A 25762-nucleotide genomic window follows, 5' to 3' on the forward strand; every position below is an offset into this window, starting at 1 on the left:
TATTACGCTTTGAATAATTAACATACAAACTATTTAAACTACTTACATACAGCTACGACTATATTACAAAGCAGAATGCACTGAAATGATTTGTTGATTGAAAAAATGTACTTTCTAACGATGGCAAGATACCGAGCTACAGATGCTAACACAGAATCTGTTGATGTATCGAAAATAAAGGCTGTCTTGGAAAGATGACCTTGTACATGAGATTTTTACCGTCTCTGTGAAATATTTTACCCATGCTTCGATCTGAGAGGATTCTCACATCTTTGAAAGTGCTTTTCAAGACTTGCTAAATATTTTGCATGTTTTGGAAAGGACTGTCTGCATGCCAAATTCATAGAGAGTTGACAGAGAAGAAGTAGCATTTTGATGAGAGACAAAACATGTTGAAGCTGATCTTTCAATTTTAAATTTGTACAACTTAAATGACACTAACAAATTTTGAATTAAACTATATTGCTATGCCAACTTCATCGGTATAAATTTGCTATCTTTTCAAAGTATTTTGGTTATTTGTGTTTCATGTTAGAAGTGATCTATGTTTAATATACAGCTCATTGAAACATTTTGAATTATCAACTATCATTGATCTCCTTCCTATATCTTGCATATACACATGATCTGTAAATATGACATAATTACAGTACGTATCATAAATTATGTCACTGAAGCATTAGTTGTTTATAAACTAGCAGGGAGGGAATCGAGATATGATGACTGACAATTTAGCATGCTTCAGCACGGTCCCTCCACAATTTTGTTGAGGGACCATGGTTTCAGTATGCAGAACAACATGAGAAGTTGCTCCCATGAAACATAAATGTCCAAAATAGTCCAGAAAGATAGCAACTTTGTTCCTTTGATGGTTGGATTTTTGAATTACATGGGCCTCACTTATGAGTCAATGAATAAGTGAGGTACTCAGTTTACAAATTTACATAATAATTCCTGAAAATGGCAGCCATTTGTCATGGAAGGGTATTGATACAATGTAACAAGGTAGCAAAATGCCACTTTGATAAGACATAACTTACTGAAATGTCACACATGAAATGGAATGTATGTTTGAAACAATGTGACAATCAATTGGTACAGAATGTATGATTGAAGTAGGAATGTCAGTAATTCTGTGATACTGTGTAACAATATGGAATGTGACGTTTTAACACTGTAACAAAGCAGTGGAATTATTTGCTACAATGTTGCCAAGCATTTAGTAAAAAAAAAAAATTTTTAACAAAAAAATAAATAAATATGTAATGTAAGCATCGAAGGTTACATAAAATAGCTGCTTTGGTGACTATTTACATTACAAAGACAAAATTACTGGACACAAAAAAGGCAGATGACTGCTTATGAAGGAAGTTAAGATTTTTTATGACAACATCGTAATAGAAAACATACGTAAAAGTCTTAAAAGGCAGAAATAGTGAGCTTCACTTTTACATATTATAGCAATATATAACATTACTTGCTAGTCAGAGAAAGCAATCAAGCAAGAATTTTACAGTCTTTGTAAAGGTCGATCTTGGGCTTGTAAAGGTCGATCTTGGGCTTGGATAAATTTGGAAGAAACTTCAAGGTTTTATTGGAAGAACAGAACTTGGACTCTAACTTAATCCTGTTTCAACCCAGAACAAGCTCAATTCCAGTGACTAAGACCTTTGTCACCAACAACAAGTATGTTAACTGATTTTAATTCACTAAAGCTACTAATTTGTGTTTGAAGGGATTCATATCTGTGTAAAAGCACTTTCATGGCTTATGTTGGTTTAAGAATATGCACAAAATCAAACGTTAAAGTGCCTATGCAAAGCCCTCGTGGACCCTGTATGGCTAGGTGTCAAAGTATTTTCATTTGTACTGTCATTGATAGTGATATTAATGAATAATCATGTAGGTGAAAGTTGGAAGAGGGAACGTCTGAAGAGTTCAACTACATGTAAATAGCATTGTTCACCAATATAGGATTCTTATTAAATATTAAATATTGATGCTTGAAATGCAACTAATTTTGTCAGTATTGCATACATGGCTGCTGTTGAAGTTTGTAGTCTGAGCCGCTTATGTCTCTTATTAGTTTTTGTAAGACGTACAGCAGTTGCCTACTAAGTCCTCTATGCATAGTATTTCCAAAAGTGTAACCTAAAAATGCAGACATGTTTGTTTTTGCATATTGATGAGAGAAATCATTTGTGAACAGCCCTATTCGCACTAGACTTTTCCACGCCATTTCTTTTTAAACCTCGAAACTTTTCGAATCTTTGTAAATGGAGACCTTTCTCATATCTTTGTAAGGGTTTGTATCTTTGTAATACTTCCAAATGGCATTCTGCAAGAATCACTCACTCAGTACGTTATCTGCAACACCACTTCTAATATGCAAATTACACAGCTAACAGACAAGCAACAGGGAGACAAATGCAAAACCTGACCTACTTTTTTCTATGAATTAATTTCTCCATAGTCGATTCAAAAGCAGCACAACACAAGTGTTTTATGCCTAGGATTAGGGGGATTTTGCATAGGCACCTTAAAGTGCCTTGTTGACTTCAATGAAACTCATTAGATTCAAATACAGAGTTTATAAATATTAACTTTGGCAGACGAGACTCTATTTGGTAATAGCCTATGCTGGACACACTGTTCTAGTACTGCCACAAAAAAAAATAAGTACCCGTAAGTACTGGAATATTAGAATTCACTCAACAAAAGATTGAAAATATAAATATTGGCTTTGGGGAAAAAAGGTGATTCATAGGATTGCATAAACTCAAGGCCTTTGAGTCTATATATCTGAAATCTGTACACTGAACTATTCACACTTTAATAACACCATATAAACGCTCTTTTATCTTACAGGGAATATGTTGCATGGACCACATGCTAAAAACTCAGAAAAAAAGTCATGTTGCAGATTAATGGCCCTGAAATAAGTGTCAGGGTAAAAATACATTGACCTAAAAATTTACAAAATATTGAAGAATTAGCTGCCTTTGTACTTTCAATTACCCTAACAATGATTATAACATGGAAAACATAAATACTAGGTGGGTGGTCACAGGATCACATGGACGGCTATAGCATATTGGCTGGATTTCAACACTTCTAAATTCAAAAACACCTTGAGAAATTGTCTCAAAAGATGTGTTCTGGATGACTTCTCTTCACAAAAAAACCCCCCACAAACACTTGTCTCATAGAATATAATGTTGCGAAGATTGGTCAGTTTTGGTATAGCATTTGGAATCTCACATCGGTGGATGGGATGATAATTTCGGAATGGCTTTACTTTAATGTTTTAACTGTATGACCACGCCATACTTTTATTTCCGGTGGGTGACTGGGCTTGTGACGTATCAACCTGAATGCTTGATTCAGAGCGTTTCCGCCTCAAGAGGCCACGCTTAGAGGGCTTATTTGATTTGACAGCGACAACTTCTTGGGCGTTTTCAGACGAGGCGGCAGAAGTGCCATCGTCACCGCCGCCTTCGAAACTCGCAGATGCAGCAAAGGCCGAATCTGCCTCACCCTGACCACCAGTAGCAGCAACAGTGTCACCACCGCCAACACTGCTGCTGCCACTATCATTGTCATACGAGATGCTGTGTCTCGGCAAACCAGTGAACGTATCACTTGTGAACGAAAAGGATTCATTGTTATTGCTGGATCTCTCAGCTACAGTTATTGTTGTAACTTTATGAGGGGAAATAGGAGGTACCTCAGAATATTCTTCGCCTTCCTCTGATGGGCCCTGACTGGAGTGATCGTCATCTTGTTTGGGCTTCTTCTTGAAGAATTTCGTGGCTGCCTTCTTTTTCTTCTCCTTTTCTTTCTCCTTTTTGCCCAAGCTGTCCGACTTTTGAAAGAGAAAATATTTCATGATGTGATGCAAACATTCTGACACAAGTTGTTCAACTAGTATGGGGAAAGATGCGAAGCAAGTTTACAGCCTTCGTGTTAGTTTACATTGTTTCCGGGCAGCACTGTTTATGTCAACACTGGTGGCGCCAGACACTGAATCAAGTCAAGAATGTTTGATATATGCTTTAATACAACATTATTTCATATTGGTGAAAAATCTGAAATACAAAAATGAATTCAGAAAGAGGAAAAGAAAATGTTAGAAAACTATCAAAAAAGTGATAAGTCAGCATTGCAAACTGAATAGAAAATAACTTAAGGGTAAAAAGTTTACAAATAAGTGAATTAATCAATAAATAAACATGTAAATAAAAAACACAAAAACAAAGAAACAAAAAATGTAAAAGGTATTTCAGGATGAACTTCAACTGAGTGCAAATCTGAGTGTCACAGATTGGTAGGGAAGTCACAGAAATTTTAACAGACAAATGAGAAATTTCCCAACATCATTGCTTGCATGTTGTTAATTAGGAGATTACAGTCTTCATAAAAGAATACATTGTTAAGGCTGATACCTTTTTGGAAATGTGCGTTTACAGTACCTTATTAGTTTTGTTACTTGGTAGCGTAGATCCCTTGGAAACATCAGCGTATGCGAATTCGATTCCAGCTGGGGGCGTGGCATCACCGAGTTCGTCAAGTTTTGTGTTCAGTGCTGTGTACTGTGCGGTCAGTTTGGCTTCCAGACACTTCAGCTCTCCCAATGACTTGAACACTTCCCGGTAGGTTTTCTGTTTATCCAAAAGGCTGCAACAGAAACAGACAATGATGTAGCAACCAAGATATGTGCACTGTTGTCCATTTCACCGGATCCTTCTCCGGATTAGCTGTTGTGGAAGGGGTAGTATAAACTGGAAAGGGAAATTTGCTTTCTCCCTGTTGCTCAGTTGAACTTAGTGGCAAGTGACTATGCCAAATACTCAATAAACTTCAAACACAAGCTCCAATTACATCATCTGTGCAATGCAACTTGAACGTATAAACAACAATATTCCTTTAGTAATTTAATAGGCGTACAACTTTTTTATTTTAAACTTGAATTTTGTTGTAATTTTGGAGATGTCATGGGCAGGAAAGAGTGAACCAAGTAACCAGTGTTGGCAGTAGTTTTAGAATTACCGTTAATATTATCAGTGCTGATATTTTCATTCTCAGTAACATTCATTTTCAAACAGTAATAATAATATTCAAGCAAATGCATTACTAGACGGTATATTTGCATTATCGACTAAAGTCTCAGACGGGACATGACAGCCACTTGAGGAATCACTAGCAGCATACTCTACAGCAGAGATGATTGGAAAGTGGACACCTAAGCTAATCAGTACGTTACTCTGCTATATAGTGAGCCACATAGTGGATTCACTAGGTAAAGTAGTGAGCCACTTTGTTCATTTGATAATGACATCATTTTTTCATTTCAGTCTACTGCAGTTACTCTGTGCATGTCTGGGGCATGTTGCCATAAAGCTTATCTTGGTACAAATAATTCAGCATCAGGGTGGCTGCTTGTTACAACATGGGATTCAGCATGAATAAACTTAGCAATAATATCACGGATGATATCGTAACAGCATCTATCTACATTGTGAACTCACTCAGAGATCATGGTATCCTCCGCCTCTGTTGGACTGATTGATCTGATTTCAATATCTAGATTTTCCAGTTCTTTTTCCTTTTCACTGATGTTTTCCTGGCATTTTGTGAGTTCATCACTGAGCTCTGTGTGCCTAAAATAGAAGTAAAACATCGGAAGTTTTAGTGGTGACACACTGCCTAAACATTTTCTCTCAGAATTCTGCTCAGACTCTGCTCGCATGTAGCCATAATGATATTCAGTATTTCATATTTGAGGGGATAGGAAGCCCATGAAGACCAACCAATATTTGGCATTAGCCTTCACAGACCGGACACCTCTTTCATCAGACCTTGACACTGAAAATCTCAGATGGTCCAATTCAACTGACCTGTGTGTGACTGTTTCGATTGTCAGATTGTCGACAGCAATTTCATCCGCCTTGAGATAATCATCTTGGTATTCATCCTCCAAGTCAGTTTTGAAGGCAAACTCAATTGCTTCTGGGAAATCAGAGCTGAAACATAAACACATCAATATTAGGAATTTTGAAAAAAACTGGCGGTAGAATGCACCTTGGGCACAGAAATATTTGGATGCCAAAGAGTGTACAATGTTCTCCTGATCTGGTGCTTGTGTGGACCCATTTTGGAACCTTTGGGCCTCATGAACCATTCACTGTCTTGTCTTTTTGAGAAAATTTTAAAAATTCAATTTTCCCATACAGTTAACATAAGGACTAGGGGTCATCTTTAACTTTAAATATTGGTAAATTTGTTTCTCTAATCTCAAAATATACATGGTGGTCCCTGACTTTTAATTCTTGTTATGACATAGGATGGTTTGAAGTTTCTTTGTTAAAGAATTGAATGAAACTTCAACTTTCTTGAAGCATACAGTTTCTTCATTCGGGGTTCTAACCCACAACATACGGCATCCAGTCACCTAGCGGAGAAGCAACAGACAGAACCGCTCCGCCAAATCCCCACTCTCAAAAAAGAGTGGTTCAATCACCGAGCTAAGTTGTTACATTTTTCTGACTGCTACCTCTCCACACGTTGTAGAGTTCAGAAGCACTCACACTCGCACACTCAACTATCACACATCACACATCACACACAAACTTTATATCGAAGCAATGAATACATACATCGTGTAAACTGGGCGAGTATTATCATAAGGTGTCTACATAAAATTGTGTACATTGGCCCAACATGCATTGCCATGGAAAAGGGTTCTTTTCATACAGTGTATGCTCCGATATCTTACCTAAGAGCAACACGCCCAAATATGGCAAACAAACAAACAAACAAACATCCCTATTTTATGAAGATGAGTGCAAGACACAATATCTGTAATGAATATGCAATGGTATGTGACTTTTTCAGGTTTATAAAACTGATGCTGTAAGCCTTTTTCTTCAGAAATGTTAAAATTAATTTGCAAGACATCTAACCATGCATATTGTATATGATTACACTTTATGAACTGGGTAGTCTTTGAGGGGACCTCAGTTTTCGTACCTCTATGCCCCTCTGTACCTTTTCGCCACAATGGTTTACCCCAAACCAATTGTTATCAATAGTGATTGTGGACCTGTTTACAGGGAATAGGGGTGAACAGGTTAAAATCTCCTGTCTCGAGACCCTGGTCTACAAAAATCACATCTACTTTCCTCTGATAAATACCTGTATTGTTCGATGAATGTATTGTACTCCTGCTCTGGGTTTATTTCCTTAATACTGCCATCAATCGTATCAAAGGCATTTCGATAATTCTCAGAAGAGAAGTTGGTCAGGGAAGCGTACTTGTACAACAGGTCTTTGCTGTATTCAAAAAAAGTCAAAAAATAATATATGTGAAGTACGTAAGCTGTTATGAAATTTGAAACTATATTGGCCAACAGCATGCATGCCAACATGCATGGTAACAGGGTTAAAGAGCCAGTAGCTGTCACTTTTGATAAATATTTCACTAATTTTCTTTTATGGTATTCACAATTTCTTATTCTACTCTAAAAAGCAATGTTGAGATACACAGTATTTAGCTTGTAAACCGAGCATAGACTGCATTATTATTGTTAGCAACTGAATTTTAGTCCGAACTAAAATATAAATGTGAACAATAATAACATTCAAGTTTATTTGTAGAGACTGTGTTGTTTGGGGGGTAGGACAAAAACTTGCAGTTGACATACCAAACAAAGAACTGAAAAAAATTATCAAAAGTTATAGCTAATGACCCTTTTAGAGTTCCTCTAGATACAATGCTTGTGAACTTGACTTGAAAGACAGCTATCATCCATTGAGCCATTTCTCATTTACTAATCACAAAACCAACAGTTGTGCTGAAAGTAAACATTAATTTCATAATGACAGGGCAAACTGGGCATCCTAACATAAATGGAACTGCGCACTCCACTTACATTTGAGAAACATGGCTTTCTTGCGCTTGCTGGTGCATGTCCAGTAACCTTGGCAACATGGTCGATCTGTAGTGATCCTGGTGTACCTCTGCAGCTTTGATCGACAGGACATACTCGTTGTGAATTTTATGAATTTTCACCGTAGCTTTCCGGAGTTTATCTTTCATCTTTTCAACGTCCTTCTCACCTTTGCCTACATGCACAAATACACACAAACAAAACCAGGAAAATGTTTGAAAATTTTGTTAAAAATGTACACAAATGCGAGAAAATATGCATGAATTGGACTTGGTACCACAATGTCAGAGTGAGGAATATGTTCTGATATTATTATAAATGACAGACAATTCAGTCAAAAAAATGTTTCACATATATTTCATGGTATGGAAATGTTAATCAACATAACTATCTGTTTCTGTTTGGATTCTGTTATTCATTGTGCTTAAAATGAAAGTTTTGATGTATTTCCTTTTTTCTGGTTCTATTTGTAAACTATAGTTCCTTGTCCTACTCACGTGTCGTAATGCCCTGTAAATCAACTCGTTGACGCAGCCTGTGTGTGCCATCTCAAATGTTATTGTTGACAACTGAGTTTCATTTTGCAAGGGGATTCATTTGTCAACAATAACACTTCCTACAGTGCACAAGTCATGGTGTTTGAAATGCAAACACCTTGCACTCCGACATAATTGAACACTTTTATTTTTGATTTGAAAGAGGATGTTTGAAAGTTTCCTTGAGGCAAGTTAGAGCAAAACTTTATGTCATTCAATTTTGAGGCACTTATTACCTCAAATTTTGCAATCTCTTATTGTGATATATTACTCATCGCCCGTCACTTTTGAATCACGTCATATCAGTTACCATAAAGACCTGATCATCCTAAAAATTTCTATCCTTCTGGCTAAACATTCTTGATGCTACAAGTAATTTTTTTAAATGGCGGTGACATTCTTGTTGAACTTTTGGAGTGACAATGGCAACCTTTGACCCAAGACTGACCAGGAGGGAGTTTCTCACCTCTGTTCACAACTTCTTCAAACTTGTTCCTTGCATCTTGAGTTTCCTTGGCACTCTTGACGTACTTGTTGTAATTGTCGTTCACTTCATCTGAAATCTATGAGAGGAAAGATCAAAAACAATGTGTAGCTTTCAATACTTCTGAATTCCCTTTGAATCAAGAAAATTTGAATCAAGTACGGTACATTTACATATATTTATTTGACGCTGGAGACATTTTCATATGGATTCAAATTCACCGACTTTGCTACAAAAAGAATAGCATCCATTGATACCTAACATTTTGACTGGAATGTAATTTCGCTGATTTTACTGATCACTGAAAAAAGTGAAATTGAATTGAATGGAATGATTATAAATGTAATGTCTTTACAGTATTTACAGCATCCACTAGAATTCAACAAAATTAATTCGTTGTCTAAAAGATTTGAGGACAAACTGCACAAAAAACACAGCTTGGATAGACTATGAAATAAAACTTTGAATTTTCTATAATACTACGAAGAAGACTAGAATTTTATTCTCATTATATTCTCTCTTCTAGTACAGATGGCATTTGCTTCCAGTGCTGCAAAACAGGAGATGTGTGCCCCTTTCCCCTATGCTTGAACTATTCGGTGATTGTCACTATGTTGATCTGACTCACTGATTTCTACATTTTCCTCTGACCAATTCACACCCATTTCCCTGTACAGAGTTCAAGCTTGGCCTTGGAGAACAACAGGGTGGTACTTATATTGAGGGGGGTGAAATGGTTAGATGATGTTCCGTTTCATGCCAACATTGATTCATGAAAGGTCTTTGGATTTCCTTGAAAAATGATTTGCTACTAAAGGCTCCATGATAATGACACCTAGCTTTTTCTTATTACATTGACTGGATATTCCAATAGATCCAATATGATATGATTTCCTGATTTCTGATTTCTCTACAAATATACTTGATGTAGATTCAGATAACAGACACATTTTAAAGCCAGTTTCAAAGTAATATTGGAGACTTTTATCAATGGAGTAAATCCCTACTTGTGGATGATAGCTGATGTTTCAATTGACCTCTGACCAGTACAAATCTAAAATTTTAAGCCACATTATCTGTAACCTTTGATATATTTTTTATTTTTTTTCTCTGTCTGTAGAATTTATTTTCTGTCCTCCTTCCAAACTCATATTTCTATGCCAAGTCTTCATCGTGTCAATGTAGCATTTGTACACGTACATGCATTGTCAGATGTTATTATTGACAACTAATTTTCAGTCCGGAGTAAAATTACTTTGTCAACAGTATCAATGCATATTTTACACGATGCATTCTGTTTGCTAGGCTAATACTTTGTATCTTACAATGTTTCAAACAGAAGATGGAAAAAAAGATCGAAAAAAAACGTTTTCTACTAGACAAAACTGAAAATTTTTATCAAAAATTTTATCCCTCTAAGGTCACTTACTTTTGAAAAGTCGCCATCAAGTTTGTTTCTTTCATGATTGTAAGTTCTCTTGATTTCAATTTTTTCTTTGATTATTGTGTTTAGTTTGTTGATGACATTCTCAGTGATGGACTCTGAATTCCTCTTGATGAGTTGGCTAATTTCTTCTGTTTGTTTCACTATGGTTGTCCATGCCTGTTATGAAACAAAACATTACAATATATATATATATATATATATATATATATATATATATATATATATATATATATATATATACGGTTGTCCATGCCTGTTATGAAACAAAATATTACATTATATAAATAAATAAATAAATAAATATATATATATATATATTGCAAAGTATCCAAGGCAAGTAAGCTGGATAAAAATCTCCAGACATGTGATGCAAGTTGAAGATGATACATACACTGAAAACTGGACTTTCATGTGTGTTGTTATCAGCGTCTATTTTGCCTGCAGTTGATATAAATCCAGACAGCGCCGTCGCATAGTCTTTGTCGTACTTCACACGTAGGGTTAAGCATTTTTTCATGGTTTCGAGCATGCGTATCTCATGCTCGCTAAGTTTTAGAAGGGCATCGTGGCAAGACTTGGCTTGGAGATCTGTGCCAAACCCCATTCTCGATGTAGTTTTGTTCTGAAAGACAAAAGAGAAATCACTTTGATCAGAAATCACTTTGATCAGTACTTTGTCTTTTGAATGAGCATATTGAAAGGGCCTTGAAAAAATATCAACATTTAACCTTTACAGCACTGTAATTTTTCCCATCAATATTTTAGTGCAAGATGTTACCAATTTTTGTGAATTTTTCTGTGATTATTTTGATAATTTTAGACCAAATGGACATTGCATTTCATCGGCTACAGTAATGGATCAAAATTTTGGCAAACTGAAAAAAATTTTACTTGGCTTTTCTTATATAGGTGACAAAAATTGACTTTGGCGCTCAAATGGTTAATACAAGAATTCAATACTTATTTTTAAAGACAGTATTGAGCTGCTCAAATTACACAAAAGCTGAACAAAATCAACTATGCCAAAAACGTGTTTTTGCACAACCTTGTTTTAATTTTGCACAGACAATATTTTAAAAAAATATTTTTGAGAACCACAGTTTTGCGTGCGCCGAAAAAAAGGCGCACGGAACGCCTGTTCTGTAATATACATTTACCATTTTAAGGCATCCCATATCAGACCCTATATGTAGTACATTCTGTGGCTGCATTTGCATGTTCACTGGTGAATGGTTTCAAGGGACTAATTGGACGATTGCTAGAATATGTTTTGCACCTCTATATTTCACAGGCAATCCAGAACCACATACAAAATAGCATTCCACACTTGCACAATTATAAGAAAAACAGTTGAACTTGCAATGAATACAGTCCATACCCGGCCAAGTCAATAACGCAATCATGAATGTAAGATGTATAATAATAAGGTTATTACTCTAATATCATAAAAGATTCACTCGGACATTCGCATTGCATATCGCCCTCCGTATATGCACTGCGTCAATGCCCATGTGCATCCTTTGCACCATTTTCATATTAACCTCGTAGCATACTGACTGAAATATTATTCTTGACATAACGTAAAGAGAACACTTATGGGACCATATCATGTGAAAAAGACATCAGGAGTACCTTATTACCCATAACAAATATGTCATTTTATTAGTATATGGGTGACCAGTGGTATTTGATGGGTCAAGAGATTCATTATAATGAGAAGATATTTTTGGCCAATCCAAGGTTCATCAATCTATTGTCAGTCACACATCATGCCTGATAATTTATGACATGATGATAAGTTTATAGGACAGGATTGCTTTTTGATCAATGTTAAAACTTGTTGCACGCAACGAGATGAACAAGGTGTCAGTGTAGAGAGGGTTGGCAAAATGTAACACTCTCATAACCGTTACACATCTGGACATTATGCATATAGTTGAGAATTCTACACCAACGGTGGTTTGGGAAAGGTAGGTCGATTCGGAAATTTCGATCAGTAACCTGAATATGTCATGAACTACTGGTTATCATTAGGATCTCTGACTTTGAATGCTGGACATATCTCTTTTGTCTAATCAGCTCTGCCATACAGGGCAGCTAGAGAGATACATGTAAAAAATATCTGAATGTTTGTGCAATTCAATCAACAAGATTTTTTTCAGTTTCAGAGCTATCCAAGCCTTTCACGCAGTCTACTGGAGTGTTCATAGGTAAAAGTATGTAACAACTATATTGAAACTATAATTAGGTGCTTGACAATGTTTTGGGCCTTCTAATACTACAAAGGTTTCCACTGCAGTTGAGCTGCTTTAGTTCAACATAGGGCTGTGAGGGCAGGTATAAAGTAGGAAACATCGAAAAGGCATTCACGTTTCATGTTACCCCTAAAGTTAGCAGAAAAATAATCAAGCTTGAGTAAAAATGTTCTAAATTTCAACATTCTTTCTGTTCCAATTTGAGACGCCAACAACTCAACAAAAATATTCCACTCTGTTAGAATTAAAAAAGGCTCATTCAAATTTTTTAGAAGTTTTCAGCAGGAAAGAGGACAGATATATTGCGTTAAATTTTAGAACACAACCAGTGTATCATATTTGGCATACAATATCACAATTTGTAATAATTTAATTCTAAGTTTAGCAATCTTGTGATCTATGACATGTGGCCTTCAAGGTTTCATTATCAGTCATACATCAATTTTATGTATTTCCCCTGGGGCACCCATGTCACTTACGTTGTATAATCCACTTGGGAAGAAATGTTGTGGTGAAAAAGGAAAAATAAAACAAATCCTAAAAACACTACGTTACATATCCTCTGGGTAGGTGTGTCAAGACAATGATTCTTGCTCATGGTGTGACAACTTATCGGTGTCAAGTACATTTGTCTTGACACAACAAAGCGACTGTCATTTTAAATGTATGTCGAACAGGAAACAACATCGCTCAAAAATGCCATGCTAGCCATGGTGATAACCCAGAACAGCCTGGTACATAGACTATGTCATATGTATACACCCTAATAGAGACCTTATGCAGGTTTTTTTCTGAAGGCTGGTACTCCTATAATTTCATTGGGATTCCCAAGTCATTTAATGAGGTTCCCCTTTGAATATCTACATATTAATTACAAGAGGGCATCAGAAATGGTACCAAGGTTCCTGTGCACCGCTTACTTTCCTTCCTGGACTTGGTTCAAGTCAGTGAATTTTTAAAAAATAAAATAATTTGCAAAAGTTTGTCTTGTATCTCTTCTATTTCATACAAACCTAAGCTTATTTGAAATTTGCCAGCCCAGGTCACGTTTTCCTAGCTATCGGACACGTTAGAGTCTGTTAGAGTCAATGCAGTAGTGAGTTAGTTTCTGCTGGATTCGGGGTGAAAATCCCCTGTATCGCGTTCATTCTTCTCATCGAGGTCACCCCATTCACATGTTTACAAATCACAGACTTGAACAAAGTGTAATTCCTTCCTAACACTTCGCAAAAACAATGTTTATACATATGCTGCTAATTGTAGGGACAGTACTTATAACTTGTGCTTTTTTCATTATTTCACTCAAGAAATCAAATACATTTTCTTATTCACCTCCCGTTATTACTGTAAGTTGAATTACATGTATAAAGCATTAGCAATCCTAACACAATGCAGTATTGTCTGAGATGAGCAATATTACAAATTATGTAATGTTGACAAATGATTCCAGTTTACACAAAATTCAGTTGTCAATGATGACCTTGAACACAACCTGTTTATAGGCTGTGTTTGCAAGTTGACATGATTCAGAAAGAGCAAAATAAGAACCTGTATTTTACAAACAGAAAAAAAAATACTGGCAAGACATTAAAAGTTATGGCTAATGGACTTAAAAACAAATGCCATTTCAGTTATGGTGAAACCGAAAGCTGAGATGGTCCACACTGTTCCAGATTCTGTATTTATACACCTTTATAGAATGTGGCTTATTTTATTTCCTAATACAATGCCTCTAAGGTGGTTCGTCACAGAATAATATGGGTTTTGCTAAATACTTGGTGGCATTCTAGAGTGTTTCTTCAAAACTGGGAAACTCCTGTCGTGAAAGAAGGAAACGCTGTAAAACTGTCCCTTGTTTTGAAATTTTATCACAGGGAATCACTTTTTCCTGTTCAACATTTTCAACTTCCTTGTGAACTGTTCCCATTTAGGTGATGCTAATATATGCAGACAGCAAAACGTATTGTTACATTCCTTTTTTGTCAAGCAAAGCAAAAGTCCTGAAATGCAGTTGCGAAATACGTGATATAGTTACAGCCCTAGACTTGCTCAAAAGTCTGCAGGCATATAAATATCAAAACAGAATACACTGAAGAAATAAACTTCAGCAAACTGTCATGTTAGTGGTTCTATGGGCCGTTGTGTAGATTGTGGGGGGAATGCTTGGCCAGCAAGTAAATGCTGCCGAAGTGACTTGGGGCATGTCTATTACAGCCCTTCAAATGTAATTGACTGTTTTGGAAAAGCTTTCAGGAAATCAATTGTAAACTTCAAAATCACACTTAGCTTCAAGTTCAACAGTTGTAGTTTTCACAGCAAAAATCAATCAAAGATATAATTCTAAAATCAGTGACACATTTTTTGTTTGACACATATCACTTTTGACACAGTAAAATGGAGGTACATGTATATAAATGAGCTATGTACTTTTTCTAATTACTTAGCTCTTTTAAGAATCAGTGTATTTACTTGGTGTTCTGGTATCTTTTCATTATTTGCATCAACAAATAGTCTTAACATACAGGAACAAACATAACTGGCTTTCATACTGGGGTCTATGTTATAATTATTAGTAAGGTTCACACTCCATTTCCCGTTATCCTACCAAGTTCATGTGTATGGTAACCACCACGTCAAGTTGGTGAACACTAGTGAAGCACAACATGTCCCATACATTGCATTTTAACAAAAAAATTAACATTTGAAGGCCCTTGAAAACACAGATACTGTAAACATGAGTTTTATAGACAAAAGCTGATACATCATGGCTAAGTGGGTGACAATATGTATGGACTTGGCTCAATGCTGCTTTTTGCTGACTTGGCAGACAGGGAGGTGATACTGTCTGACAGGAATTTTTTAAAAGTTATGTTTTACCTCACCAATGGATTGAATGAAATGCATAAATACTGAATGTAGTCATCGCCCGCAAACCTGTTGACACTGAGAAGACGGAATGATTTTTCTGATGACAACAGGCACATACGGTAATTCTAATTCTAGGAACCTCACACCTCCAGATGTCAGAATGAGGCAATCTTGCAATATTTTGTTCTAGTATTGACATTTGTTGTACCGGTAGTTCTGGAGCAGCAGTAAGTTTACTTGTACATTTGACCTGGCTATAACACAGAACAATACTGCCAAGTTCTGCACTGTACAGTGATGTAGGGTACGAATGTACTTTAGTCATAGCATGGTACAGTCAATAAATCTGTACATGATATACCTGGTAGTGTGGTATACATGCAATCAAATATGGCTATTTTGTCACAGATTGATTCCCTCAGCCAAGGATTTGGATATATAAGGTACTTCACTACACATATTTGGCACTTTTAGATCACCCCAGCCGTGGTGATCCATATGCCTAAGTACCAAATACAAGACAACTGTATTAAAAGTGCTCAGACAGTAGGCTATTCTGAGGCCGCAAAATTTAAAGTCTGTCCTACCTGACTGCAACCACGTCCGACAAAGTCAAAATAGCACACATCCAACAAAAACACCATTCAAAGATTATGGAATCAGCGTATGCAAATGAATCCACAGAAGGAAAGAAACCATGGAAACTTTAGTTCTGATATGACGATTACCTGTAAGCCTTGCGGCAAGGTTTGAATCTGATGGATCTCAAAAGGAAATAGACTTAAAGGTCGGGGGTCAAAGAGAATCTGACCTTCTATATTTTCATGTAAAATAAAACCACCTACTTCTGATAGACAGAGGCACCTGAAGAATGCAGTCAACTGAAGTTTGACCTTCAAAAAATCTACTTGAACTTTGACCTTTGTTAGCAAACACATTCTTGAAATAATTACAGTACGAAAATCAAGTGCATTGCATAATACCAGTAAATACCATGTAAAAATTATTAAACGTAATTATGGAATGAAGGAGGAAAACAAAATGTGAATATTCTACATCTCTAAAGTTTTGAATGTTGTCAACAAACAACACCATATTTCCATCACAAGAGATCCCAGCTTGTTTGAAAATTAAACGCAATAATCACCGACAATGAACTTTAGACTAAGTAAAAGAGAGATAACCAACATTACAGATACACTGCATCTATTTTTACTGAAAGCTGACCTGCACTATTTGTTGCTGACTACTGTGGGTGGAACTTCAGTGTACATAACACTCAAGCACTGCACCATTGTCAAAGAATTTAATTAATGTCCACTTCCTGGTTCTATAGAATTCAGCTATGGTGATTGGGTGAAGGACGCTTGGCCTGTCCGCAGAAAAGGATAAAATACTGGCATGCTAAGGTCAACATTGGAGTAATTATGTCTTATTGAAGCCCTTTACCGTGATTTTTCTTTAAAATGACCAAACTTTGCCACCGACAACAATGGGATTGTATCTATGTGTGGAGAGTCGGGGGGTGACATTGACAAAACTTGCAAGGTTAGAACCCTATCCCAGCCAGTTTTCTGCACTATGGGTGTTTTCTTAGGGGGTGGGTCGTGTAAATAATCAGACAAAATTATGCAATGTTATTGTTCAAATTAGATATCCAAAAAGAAACTATAAATAAGAAATCAATGAAATCACAGAACATTGAATCACTTGCAAACTAACAATTGTTGCTGACAATGTGTAGAATGTATAGGGATTCAAACTGCTATCAGATCTTGGCAATCTCTGCCAAATTCCTAAAAATTTCTTCATGATTTACATTTGTATATATGATTGAAAGCAATGATCCAAGACTGACACAAGATTGGATGTTATGGCTGATGACATCAATATTTTCAGAAATCTTCGCTTTTCAAGGACAAAGGTCTTCACAGCATCTTGAAGTACTTGAATGAGTACCCTCAACTGGTATAGCTGTAATTGTGACAACGAACACATTCCTTTGTCTCTGTGTATTTTCAGGGACTTTGATTGGTATATGACACAATAATCTGTGACATCCTTGTTTCATTTTGGCAACGTCTCACATATCATTTTTCCTTGTGGTAGTTCCAAATCCAGGAAGGAAATGAGAAAGGGCCCTGACACTTACTAATGCTATCAGTTCAAACTCTGTTTGCTTTCTGTAATCTTATATTGTGACACCAAAAACTAGTATGATTATGATTAGATACAGTAATGCTGGAAAAAACAGACCTGCGATGTAGGACAGTGCTCGTAGCCACTCGTCGTTGTCCTGGACAAAAAATACACGGATGTGAAGGGTTTGGTGAAATGTTACACTCACTTGTTACATGAGTAATAGTAAAATTACTCAGCCTCTACACTCCCATTTCTGAGAATATAGAGTCACCCATTCTGTCGAAAACTAAAAGAATGTATTGTATCAAGTCTGCTTTGAAAAGACCCTATACTGAAGTGTAACTGTTTGACAATATTTTTCAATATTTTGGTGTTTCATTTTTGATCAAACGTCAGTACAAAGTATGGCAATGTATGAACTAGCTAATCAGTTTACCTTCTGAGTAATTACAAAATACCAGGTATTTGACTTTGGCTATACAACCAGTGGATGGATCCTGTGCAAAATACCAGGTATTTGACTTTGGCTACACAACCAGTGGATGGATCCTATGCAAAATACCAGGTATTTGACTTTGGCTATACAACCAGTGGATGGATCCTATGCAAAATACTAGGTATTTGACTTTGGCTATACAACCAGTGGATGGATCCTATGCAAAATACTAGGTATTTGGCTTTGGCTATACAACCAGTGGATGGATCCTATGCAAAATACCAGGTATTTGACTTTGGCTATACAACCAGTGGATGGATCCTATGCAAAATACCAGGTATTTGACTTTGGCTATACAACCAGTGGATGGATCCTATGCAAAATACCAGGTATTTGACTTTGGCTATACAACCAGTGGATGGATTCTATGCATCGTTTTTGTTGTCAACTATAAATTCATATCTAAATCTGAATTTATTTATTTGTCAAAAAAGTCACACTCATTAAATACAGGGTATATTGACACACAAGACGTTTCTGTGGTGAATGATATCTGAAACTGAAATTGTCAAATGTCAGTTTCTGGAAGTTTTATGGCATTACATGTAATTATACCTATTAATAATATTTTTGACAAGGTTCTGCAAAAAATATCAGTCAACACATGTACACATGTTCTGGCAATGAGAATTTTTCCATATAAAATTTCTGCAGCTCATGAATAAATCATACGAAGTCAAATAGATACACACACACACACACACACACATGTAAACACACATATGCATTTAAAAATGTATCAATTTCACACTAACCATTGAAGAAGCTAGTATGATATGACCATGGTGTAAATTTGCATAATGCTTATTGCAGGAAATAAATTATTTACTATCATGCGGGTTTGTTTCTCGGCAAATACAATAACGCCACTTCCCCTTTATGATAATATGAAATGGTCTGACCTGATCACAAATCAAAAATAACCCAGTCAAATTTTCTATTTTTATTTCAAGTAAATGTATCAGCAATACATTTGTTTAAAGCATTTTATGCAATTACACATATTCTTATGGTATATTGTAATTTTGATTTTCATAACTATTTTTGCTGTGGTGAGGGGTTGAATATTGGTCACTTTTTCACATCTGCAAGTCACAAAATATGAGTAAACAGTTTGCATGATATGCATTACAATGTATTTCCTTGCTGAATTCAATAAACTGCTGAAAATTATTAGAACTCTGATTCAGCTGAAAGCTCACAGTACATATCATGAACACAACAAAACAGAAAATTTGCATCAACTCCATACAGATATTATACATGTATGCAACAGTATCTAATGATTTATTAATTAGAGTAAAACGACTCAGAAATGGTCAAGACAAGGAAATTAAACCTTCAAGCAGAACTACGTTGGGTTAAATCTGACATGGTTCATCTGTCTCTGTGACAAAATTTCATACTAGACTAGCGAGGAATTCCAATAATACTATTTGTATTGACATGGTGAAATTTCTATTTTGACAAAACTGACTGTAACTTCCCTACAAATAAAAAGTAATAACTCACTACCAGCATAGATAACTACTACAAAATGTTTATTTGCTGTGAGTGTGATTTTATGAGTGGGTGATAAAGCTGTAATGGTGTGCTCTTTACAAACAACAGTTTTTGTGATAGTCCAGTTATGTGATTTATTATCTTTGATGGTAGTACATTGTACAGCATCAATGCCATGAATTACTAGCATCTCTCATGTTACAACCAAATTTATCACTATTGTGAAAGCATATGCAGCATTATGCAAAAGATACTTTTTTCAGTCACAAATTGATATTCTGAAGGGAAGTATCACTACAAATAGTATGGGTCCCCAGCCCTTAAATTTTATACCTACACAATATAAATTTACATTACAAATGAATTCATTATGTACATCAGCTATTAAATATAAATTAAACGGAGGATGTTACATGAAGGACTGGTGTTTTTCAGTTAACCCTTTTTACCCCCCAAAATTTTAGTACAACATTTTTACCAACTTTTATGAATTTTTCTGTAATTTTTTTATAAATTTGGATCAAATGGACATCACATTTCATTGGCTACAGTTTGTTATCAAAATTTTGACAAGAATCTGAAAAAAAAAATTAACTGGAGTATATCTTCTGAAGATGAGAAAAATTGACTTTGGCACCCAATTGGTTGAGCACCTTTGCCCACTAAAAGTTCAGAAATTGATTTTCTGTATACGATAAGGTACATGTACATCAACACAGTTTGGGATACAAGCAGTACATATGAAGCAGACTTGTAGTGTGATGTGTGCCCAGTCGCTACAACAATTGTTGTGTTTTACAGCAACTTTCACAATAAATTCTGCAGCAAACATGTACTATACATAGAGTACTTTGCAATTTGATTTATTACAAGTATACTAGTGGAAAAACATGGCATACACTTTCATTTTTAAATCTTTTTTTCACAGAATTTCTCACTGGTTTGCTTGTTATAGTTTCTGAATTTAAATCCTTGTCAGTCTAAGAGAAGTAGCAGACAATCAAACCCTATCTTGATATTTAACTGAAGGGAAATGAGCTGTCTATTGAAAACCAAACAAACTTAACAATATACGGAAGGGGTGATTCCAAAGCGAAATTGTTCTACTGCAAATATTTGAAGAACTTGAAAATCTGGAACTTGTTTACCTGTGAAAATAATTCTTTCAATTCCATGTACACATTATACTACTGTACACTGCAAAATTTTACTCAGACTATGGAAAACAATTTACCCTCAATACAGTACATTATTGGTCATGGCGATGCACGACATTTCAATGGATGGTTCAAAATTACTTGCACAGCAGGTATCAGTCATAGTATGTGTGTGCTTGTAAAGGTTTTCCATTAGTTCTTTTTCTGCACGTGAGTTATTTGGTAAGTTTTTGTGGTGTATTATTAACTCTAGAGTCCAGCTTTATAGCATAAAAGTCCTAAGGACCCCTCCAAAGTGACTGTACTCGAACTTGTAATGGTCCTGGCGGAAAAGAAATACATGTAACTGCCTACCCTATGATTATGTCACGCTGACTGGCAGACTAAAATACTGTACTATTCTAAAAAATACTTGATTTCAAATCCAAACAATTGTAACTCACCAATGACTCCAGGACTACCACTCTACTGCTGTTGTTGCGGCCAAATCATCTGGAATTTTAAAGTAATGCAGGGGATTTTCTCCCAACAAGAAAATAACTATGTCCATGAATAAATTTCTGATGTGCACAGCACCAAAATATTGCCCTCACTGGCTGAATGGTCAGTCAATACACCTGCTTTAATATTCCTATTGTTATTTCCCTGTTGGTCAGTCAAACCACACGTTGACAGCATATGTGGTTACTTATAAGCCGTAGGAAACAACATGAAAAGTGACAAAATACTGGACAAAACAATATCTAATGCATTGAACCACGCCAATTTACAATGTGTCATATTGTAATATCATAATTTGACTATATACTTGAAGCAACAAATAATGAAAGTGTAACAACAATAAGTTTACTGACTATTCAGTTTTTTTTTTTCATTTAGGTTTTCTGAATTATTTCACAGATTCACGATGGGGCACATACTTCACCAGACATTCACTCACAGGTACTTGGATAACAGAACAAGCACAACTATCTGAGCTATACTAGTATTGTGTAATTCATCGGCAAACATGTTTCCATGAATATGACGCCCACTGGATACTGGTTTACAATCATGTCATAACATCACATCTGACAGCAACAAAACATACCTTGTTGATGATCTGTCTACCGAAACACGTGGCTTGATTGCTGTTAAATGTACATGTACTACAACGTTTCACAATAAAATGTACTAAGCTAAACACTGCACCGACTTTCTCCGTGTGGTAGACTTGACATCACCTTCCAAAAGAAGCGGCTTCCTACTGTGTTAAGTGCATGTAGGAACACTTTTAGAAAAACCCCTGACAGGCTTTTAAGAGCAATAAATCAAAATCAATTTCTAAGCTGAGTTCCTATAGCCTTAAGCTTTTCTAGTGCTTTCTAATGAATTAATTTGCCAGTGTGCATCTAGCCACAAACTACAATGAAAACAGTTGACCTGTGACATTTTTCTCCGGTGTATCAAGGTTATTGGAACAATTCAATAATCAAGCTTTAATAACATGCATTATACAATCATAGTATGCACTGTCAATATACCTGTATTACAGGGGTTATTATGAATGCACAGTGTAAATTGTAAACCAAAAGTGTATATAGAAATTTATACTAGATAGATTCACATTGAAAACCACTCAGTAATTTTGAACATCTTGCCTTTATACAGTAGTCTCTTTTTACTTTTTGCTAGTTTCTTAAAGAACTGTCTTACGATGGTGTATGGTTTTTCATGAAATCACAGTCTCTCTATCATGAAACACTGCCATCTATAGGTTCAGGCGCCATGACTGACCTTCCACCTCACCTGCGGCTTGTCCAGTGAGCCAAGAATACCTTGTCCATACATGTACATGGCTGCATTTTAAAAATTAACTTTGACTTATCAATCATGCATACATACACATTCAAGATCTTAATTTTCATCCTGGGTCATTTTAGGGGGGAGCTTAAGGACCTTTGGCAAATTTCTAACCATGACAAACTTGTAAGAAACATACATGAACATGCTTTAAACTAAGCTGCACATTGCTTAAAATGAAAACACTCATGAGTGCTTTTTTAGGGTCAAGTACAGTGGGGAAGCTAAATATAAATACATGCAACTTCTTCTACACAGCTGGATATATTTGTTTTTCTATGGATATTAAAATTTACTTTACCGATAATTGGTAACTTAACTTTTTGAATATTGATTACTACATGATTAATACGTGCTTCTCATGATCCTAAAAGAGGAAAGCCAGTGAATGTAACTTTTGATGATTTTTTTCCCTCCATTTTTGTTTTAATGGCAAAGACAGTTTCTTGTTCTCCAGAGCATGTCATACAGTGTTCAGCTTGTCAACTCAGCCTGTACATGTGTAGACTGACATTGTTATTGTTGACAAGTGAATTCTGGTGTATCCTAGAATTTAAATATGAACAAATAATACTGTCCATTTGCACATAAATACTTTGTAGACAAGCGATATAGTTGTGTTTCAACATGTTTTGGGCTTTTTGAGAATAGAACAAGAACTTGCTTTTGAAGAAAAATTGTTACAGCACCATTGACAGTTACAGCTACCTGTCCTTTAGATATATCTATTCTGGATATACCAATTATGTAGCCATCGTAAACTTTGTACTGTGGCAGAAGTTTATCAAAATTTAACACTTCTGTTTTAAAACTATGTACATAACTATTACAGTGCATAAACATGTACATTTATTGCGCTGTACATATTAGTATCTTGTGGGAAAATTACAGCATTTCTAGAAAACACAATACATACACAAATCTTGCTTGACAATGACTTTCTGGTAAAATATTTTGGGTATTTCAAGTACGTAAATGATGAGTGCTTTTTTCAGTGATTCCAAGTTTCCCTTTTTCATCAATAACTGTATCACCATGTTACAAGAGCCGTGTTTCAAACTGGTGGTTTTTCTTGCTATAACAATGCCAATGAAAATACCAGTATCACACAATATCTTCAATACACTAAGTGAGAACATTTCTTTGTGTGAAACTGACCATGTGAAAAGATGTCAGCAGAGATCACCTACACAAATACATATACTCTTTCATAGTCCCCTGATCTACCCTGACTGACCAAAGGCCAGAATAACTGGCTCAGCAACCTGGTGTAGCCAGCAAGACTACGCCAGCTAGCTGAGCTAGGTGACACTAACCATAATATGTAGCAGGCAAGCGGCTGTGAGAGAGTCTTACAAATGCCAAGCAACTAGTACGAGACTGAGAGTCTAACAAATGCCAAGCAACTAGTTGGCTCGTTTGGTTTGACATCATTATGACAGTGATTAACCCTTTGAGTGCCAAAGTCGATTTTTGTTGCTTTTATACCAAATAACACCAACAATGTCTTTCAGATGTAGACAATTTTTTTCAGATTTCTCTCCAAAATTTTGGTCAAAAAATGTTTGCCTGTGAACATTTATATCCATTAAGTTCAAATCATGGAAAACAAGTCTCGTTGATGACACAGTCCCCACTGTTAATGGGTACTTTGATTACATGTCCTCAGAGAGGATAGAGTCCTCTTCATTAATTAGGTCTGTGATAAAAATACTTTGATACAGATAGCGCTCAATGGCCAAGAATGACTACATACAAGAAAGACCTACATATGTATGACATAGGTTAATGTCCTTGTACCAACTTTGAATAAAATCGGTTGAGATATGCCTGAGTATTATGGCTCTGTACATGAAAAAATCGTAACAAAATGGCCGCACGGCAGCCATATTGGATCGTATCACATAACAAATTGACATGCATATGTATGACAGTAGTCAATCTCCTTTTACCAACTTTGAATAAATTCGCTTGATACATGTCTGAGTATTATGGCTCTGTACATGAAAACATCGTAATAAATGGCTGCCTAGCGGCCATATTGGATCGTATCACAAAACAAATAGAGGTACATATATATGACATAGGTCAATGTCCTTGTACCAACTTGGAATAAAATCGGTTGAGATATGCCTGAGTTTTGGCTCTATACATGAAAAAATTGTAATAAAATGGCCGTCTGGCGGCCATATTGGATCGTATCACAAAACAAATCGACATGCATATCTATGACATTGATCAATGTCCTTTTACCAACTTTGAATAAAATTGGTTGAAACATGTCTGAGTTATGGCTCTGTACATGAAAAAATTGTAATAAAATGGCCGCCTGGCGGCCATATTGGATTGTATCACAAAACAAATTTACATGCATATCTATGACATTGGTCAATGTCCTTGTACCAACTTTGAATAAAATCGGTTGAAACATGTCTGAGTTATGGCTCTGTACATGAAAAAATCATAATAAAATGGCCGCCAGGCGGCCATATTAGATCCGATCACAAAACACATAAAGTTGCATATCTATGACATTGGTCAATGTCCTTGTATCAACTTTGAATAAAATTGGTTGAAACATGTCTGAGTTATGGCTCTGTACATGAAAAAAATTGTAATAAAATGGCCGCCTGGCGGCCATATTGGATCGTATCACAAAACAAATCGACATGCATATCTATGACACTGGTCAATGTCCTTGTACCAACTTTGAATAAAATCAGTTGAAACATGTCTGAGTTATGGCTCTGTACATGAAAATATCGTAATAAAATGGCCGCCTGGCGGCCATATTGGATCGTATCACAAAACAAATCGACGTGCATCTGTATGACATATGAAGTAATCCTTGTACCAAGTTTGAATGAAATCGCTCCTTGCATCTCTGAGATATCTGCGTGAACGGACGGACGCACGGACGGACGCACGCACGCACGCACGCACGCACGGACATGACCAAACCTATAAGTCCCCCCGGACGGTGTCCGTGGGGACTAAAAATTACAGAAAAATTCATAAAAGTTGGTAAAATGTTGCCCTGATATTTTTGGGGAAAAATAATAGTGCTCAAAGGGTTAAACTAC

The 25762-nt window shown here is 35.9% G+C and overlaps 1 protein-coding gene across 5 annotated transcripts in view; it reads right to left on the reverse strand.

Annotated features, from left to right (window-relative positions):
• The window catches only part of LOC139116987 (tyrosine-protein kinase Fer-like), a 47588-nt gene that overhangs the window by 16075 nt on the left and 5751 nt on the right, over positions 1–25762 (reverse strand). For 2 of the 5 annotated variants that reach the window (XM_070679775.1, XM_070679773.1), the window contains exons 2-10: positions 10808–11038; positions 10399–10572; positions 8952–9048; positions 7932–8124; positions 7195–7332; positions 5898–6023; positions 5529–5660; positions 4473–4677; positions 3728–3865 (exon numbers count right to left, since the gene is read on the reverse strand). In XM_070679775.1, coding sequence (XP_070535876.1) covers positions 3728–3865; positions 4473–4677; positions 5529–5660; positions 5898–6023; positions 7195–7332; positions 7932–8124; positions 8952–9048; positions 10399–10572; positions 10808–11020 — 1416 coding nt within the window. In that variant the 5' untranslated portion in view covers positions 11021–11038. The other 3 variants (XM_070679776.1, XM_070679772.1, XM_070679774.1) reach the window with 3 other exon arrangements.

The sequence above is a fragment of the Ptychodera flava genome, chromosome 18, assembly GCF_041260155.1.
Source record: "Ptychodera flava strain L36383 chromosome 18, AS_Pfla_20210202, whole genome shotgun sequence".
NCBI classification, from domain to species: Eukaryota; Metazoa; Hemichordata; class Enteropneusta; family Ptychoderidae; genus Ptychodera; species Ptychodera flava.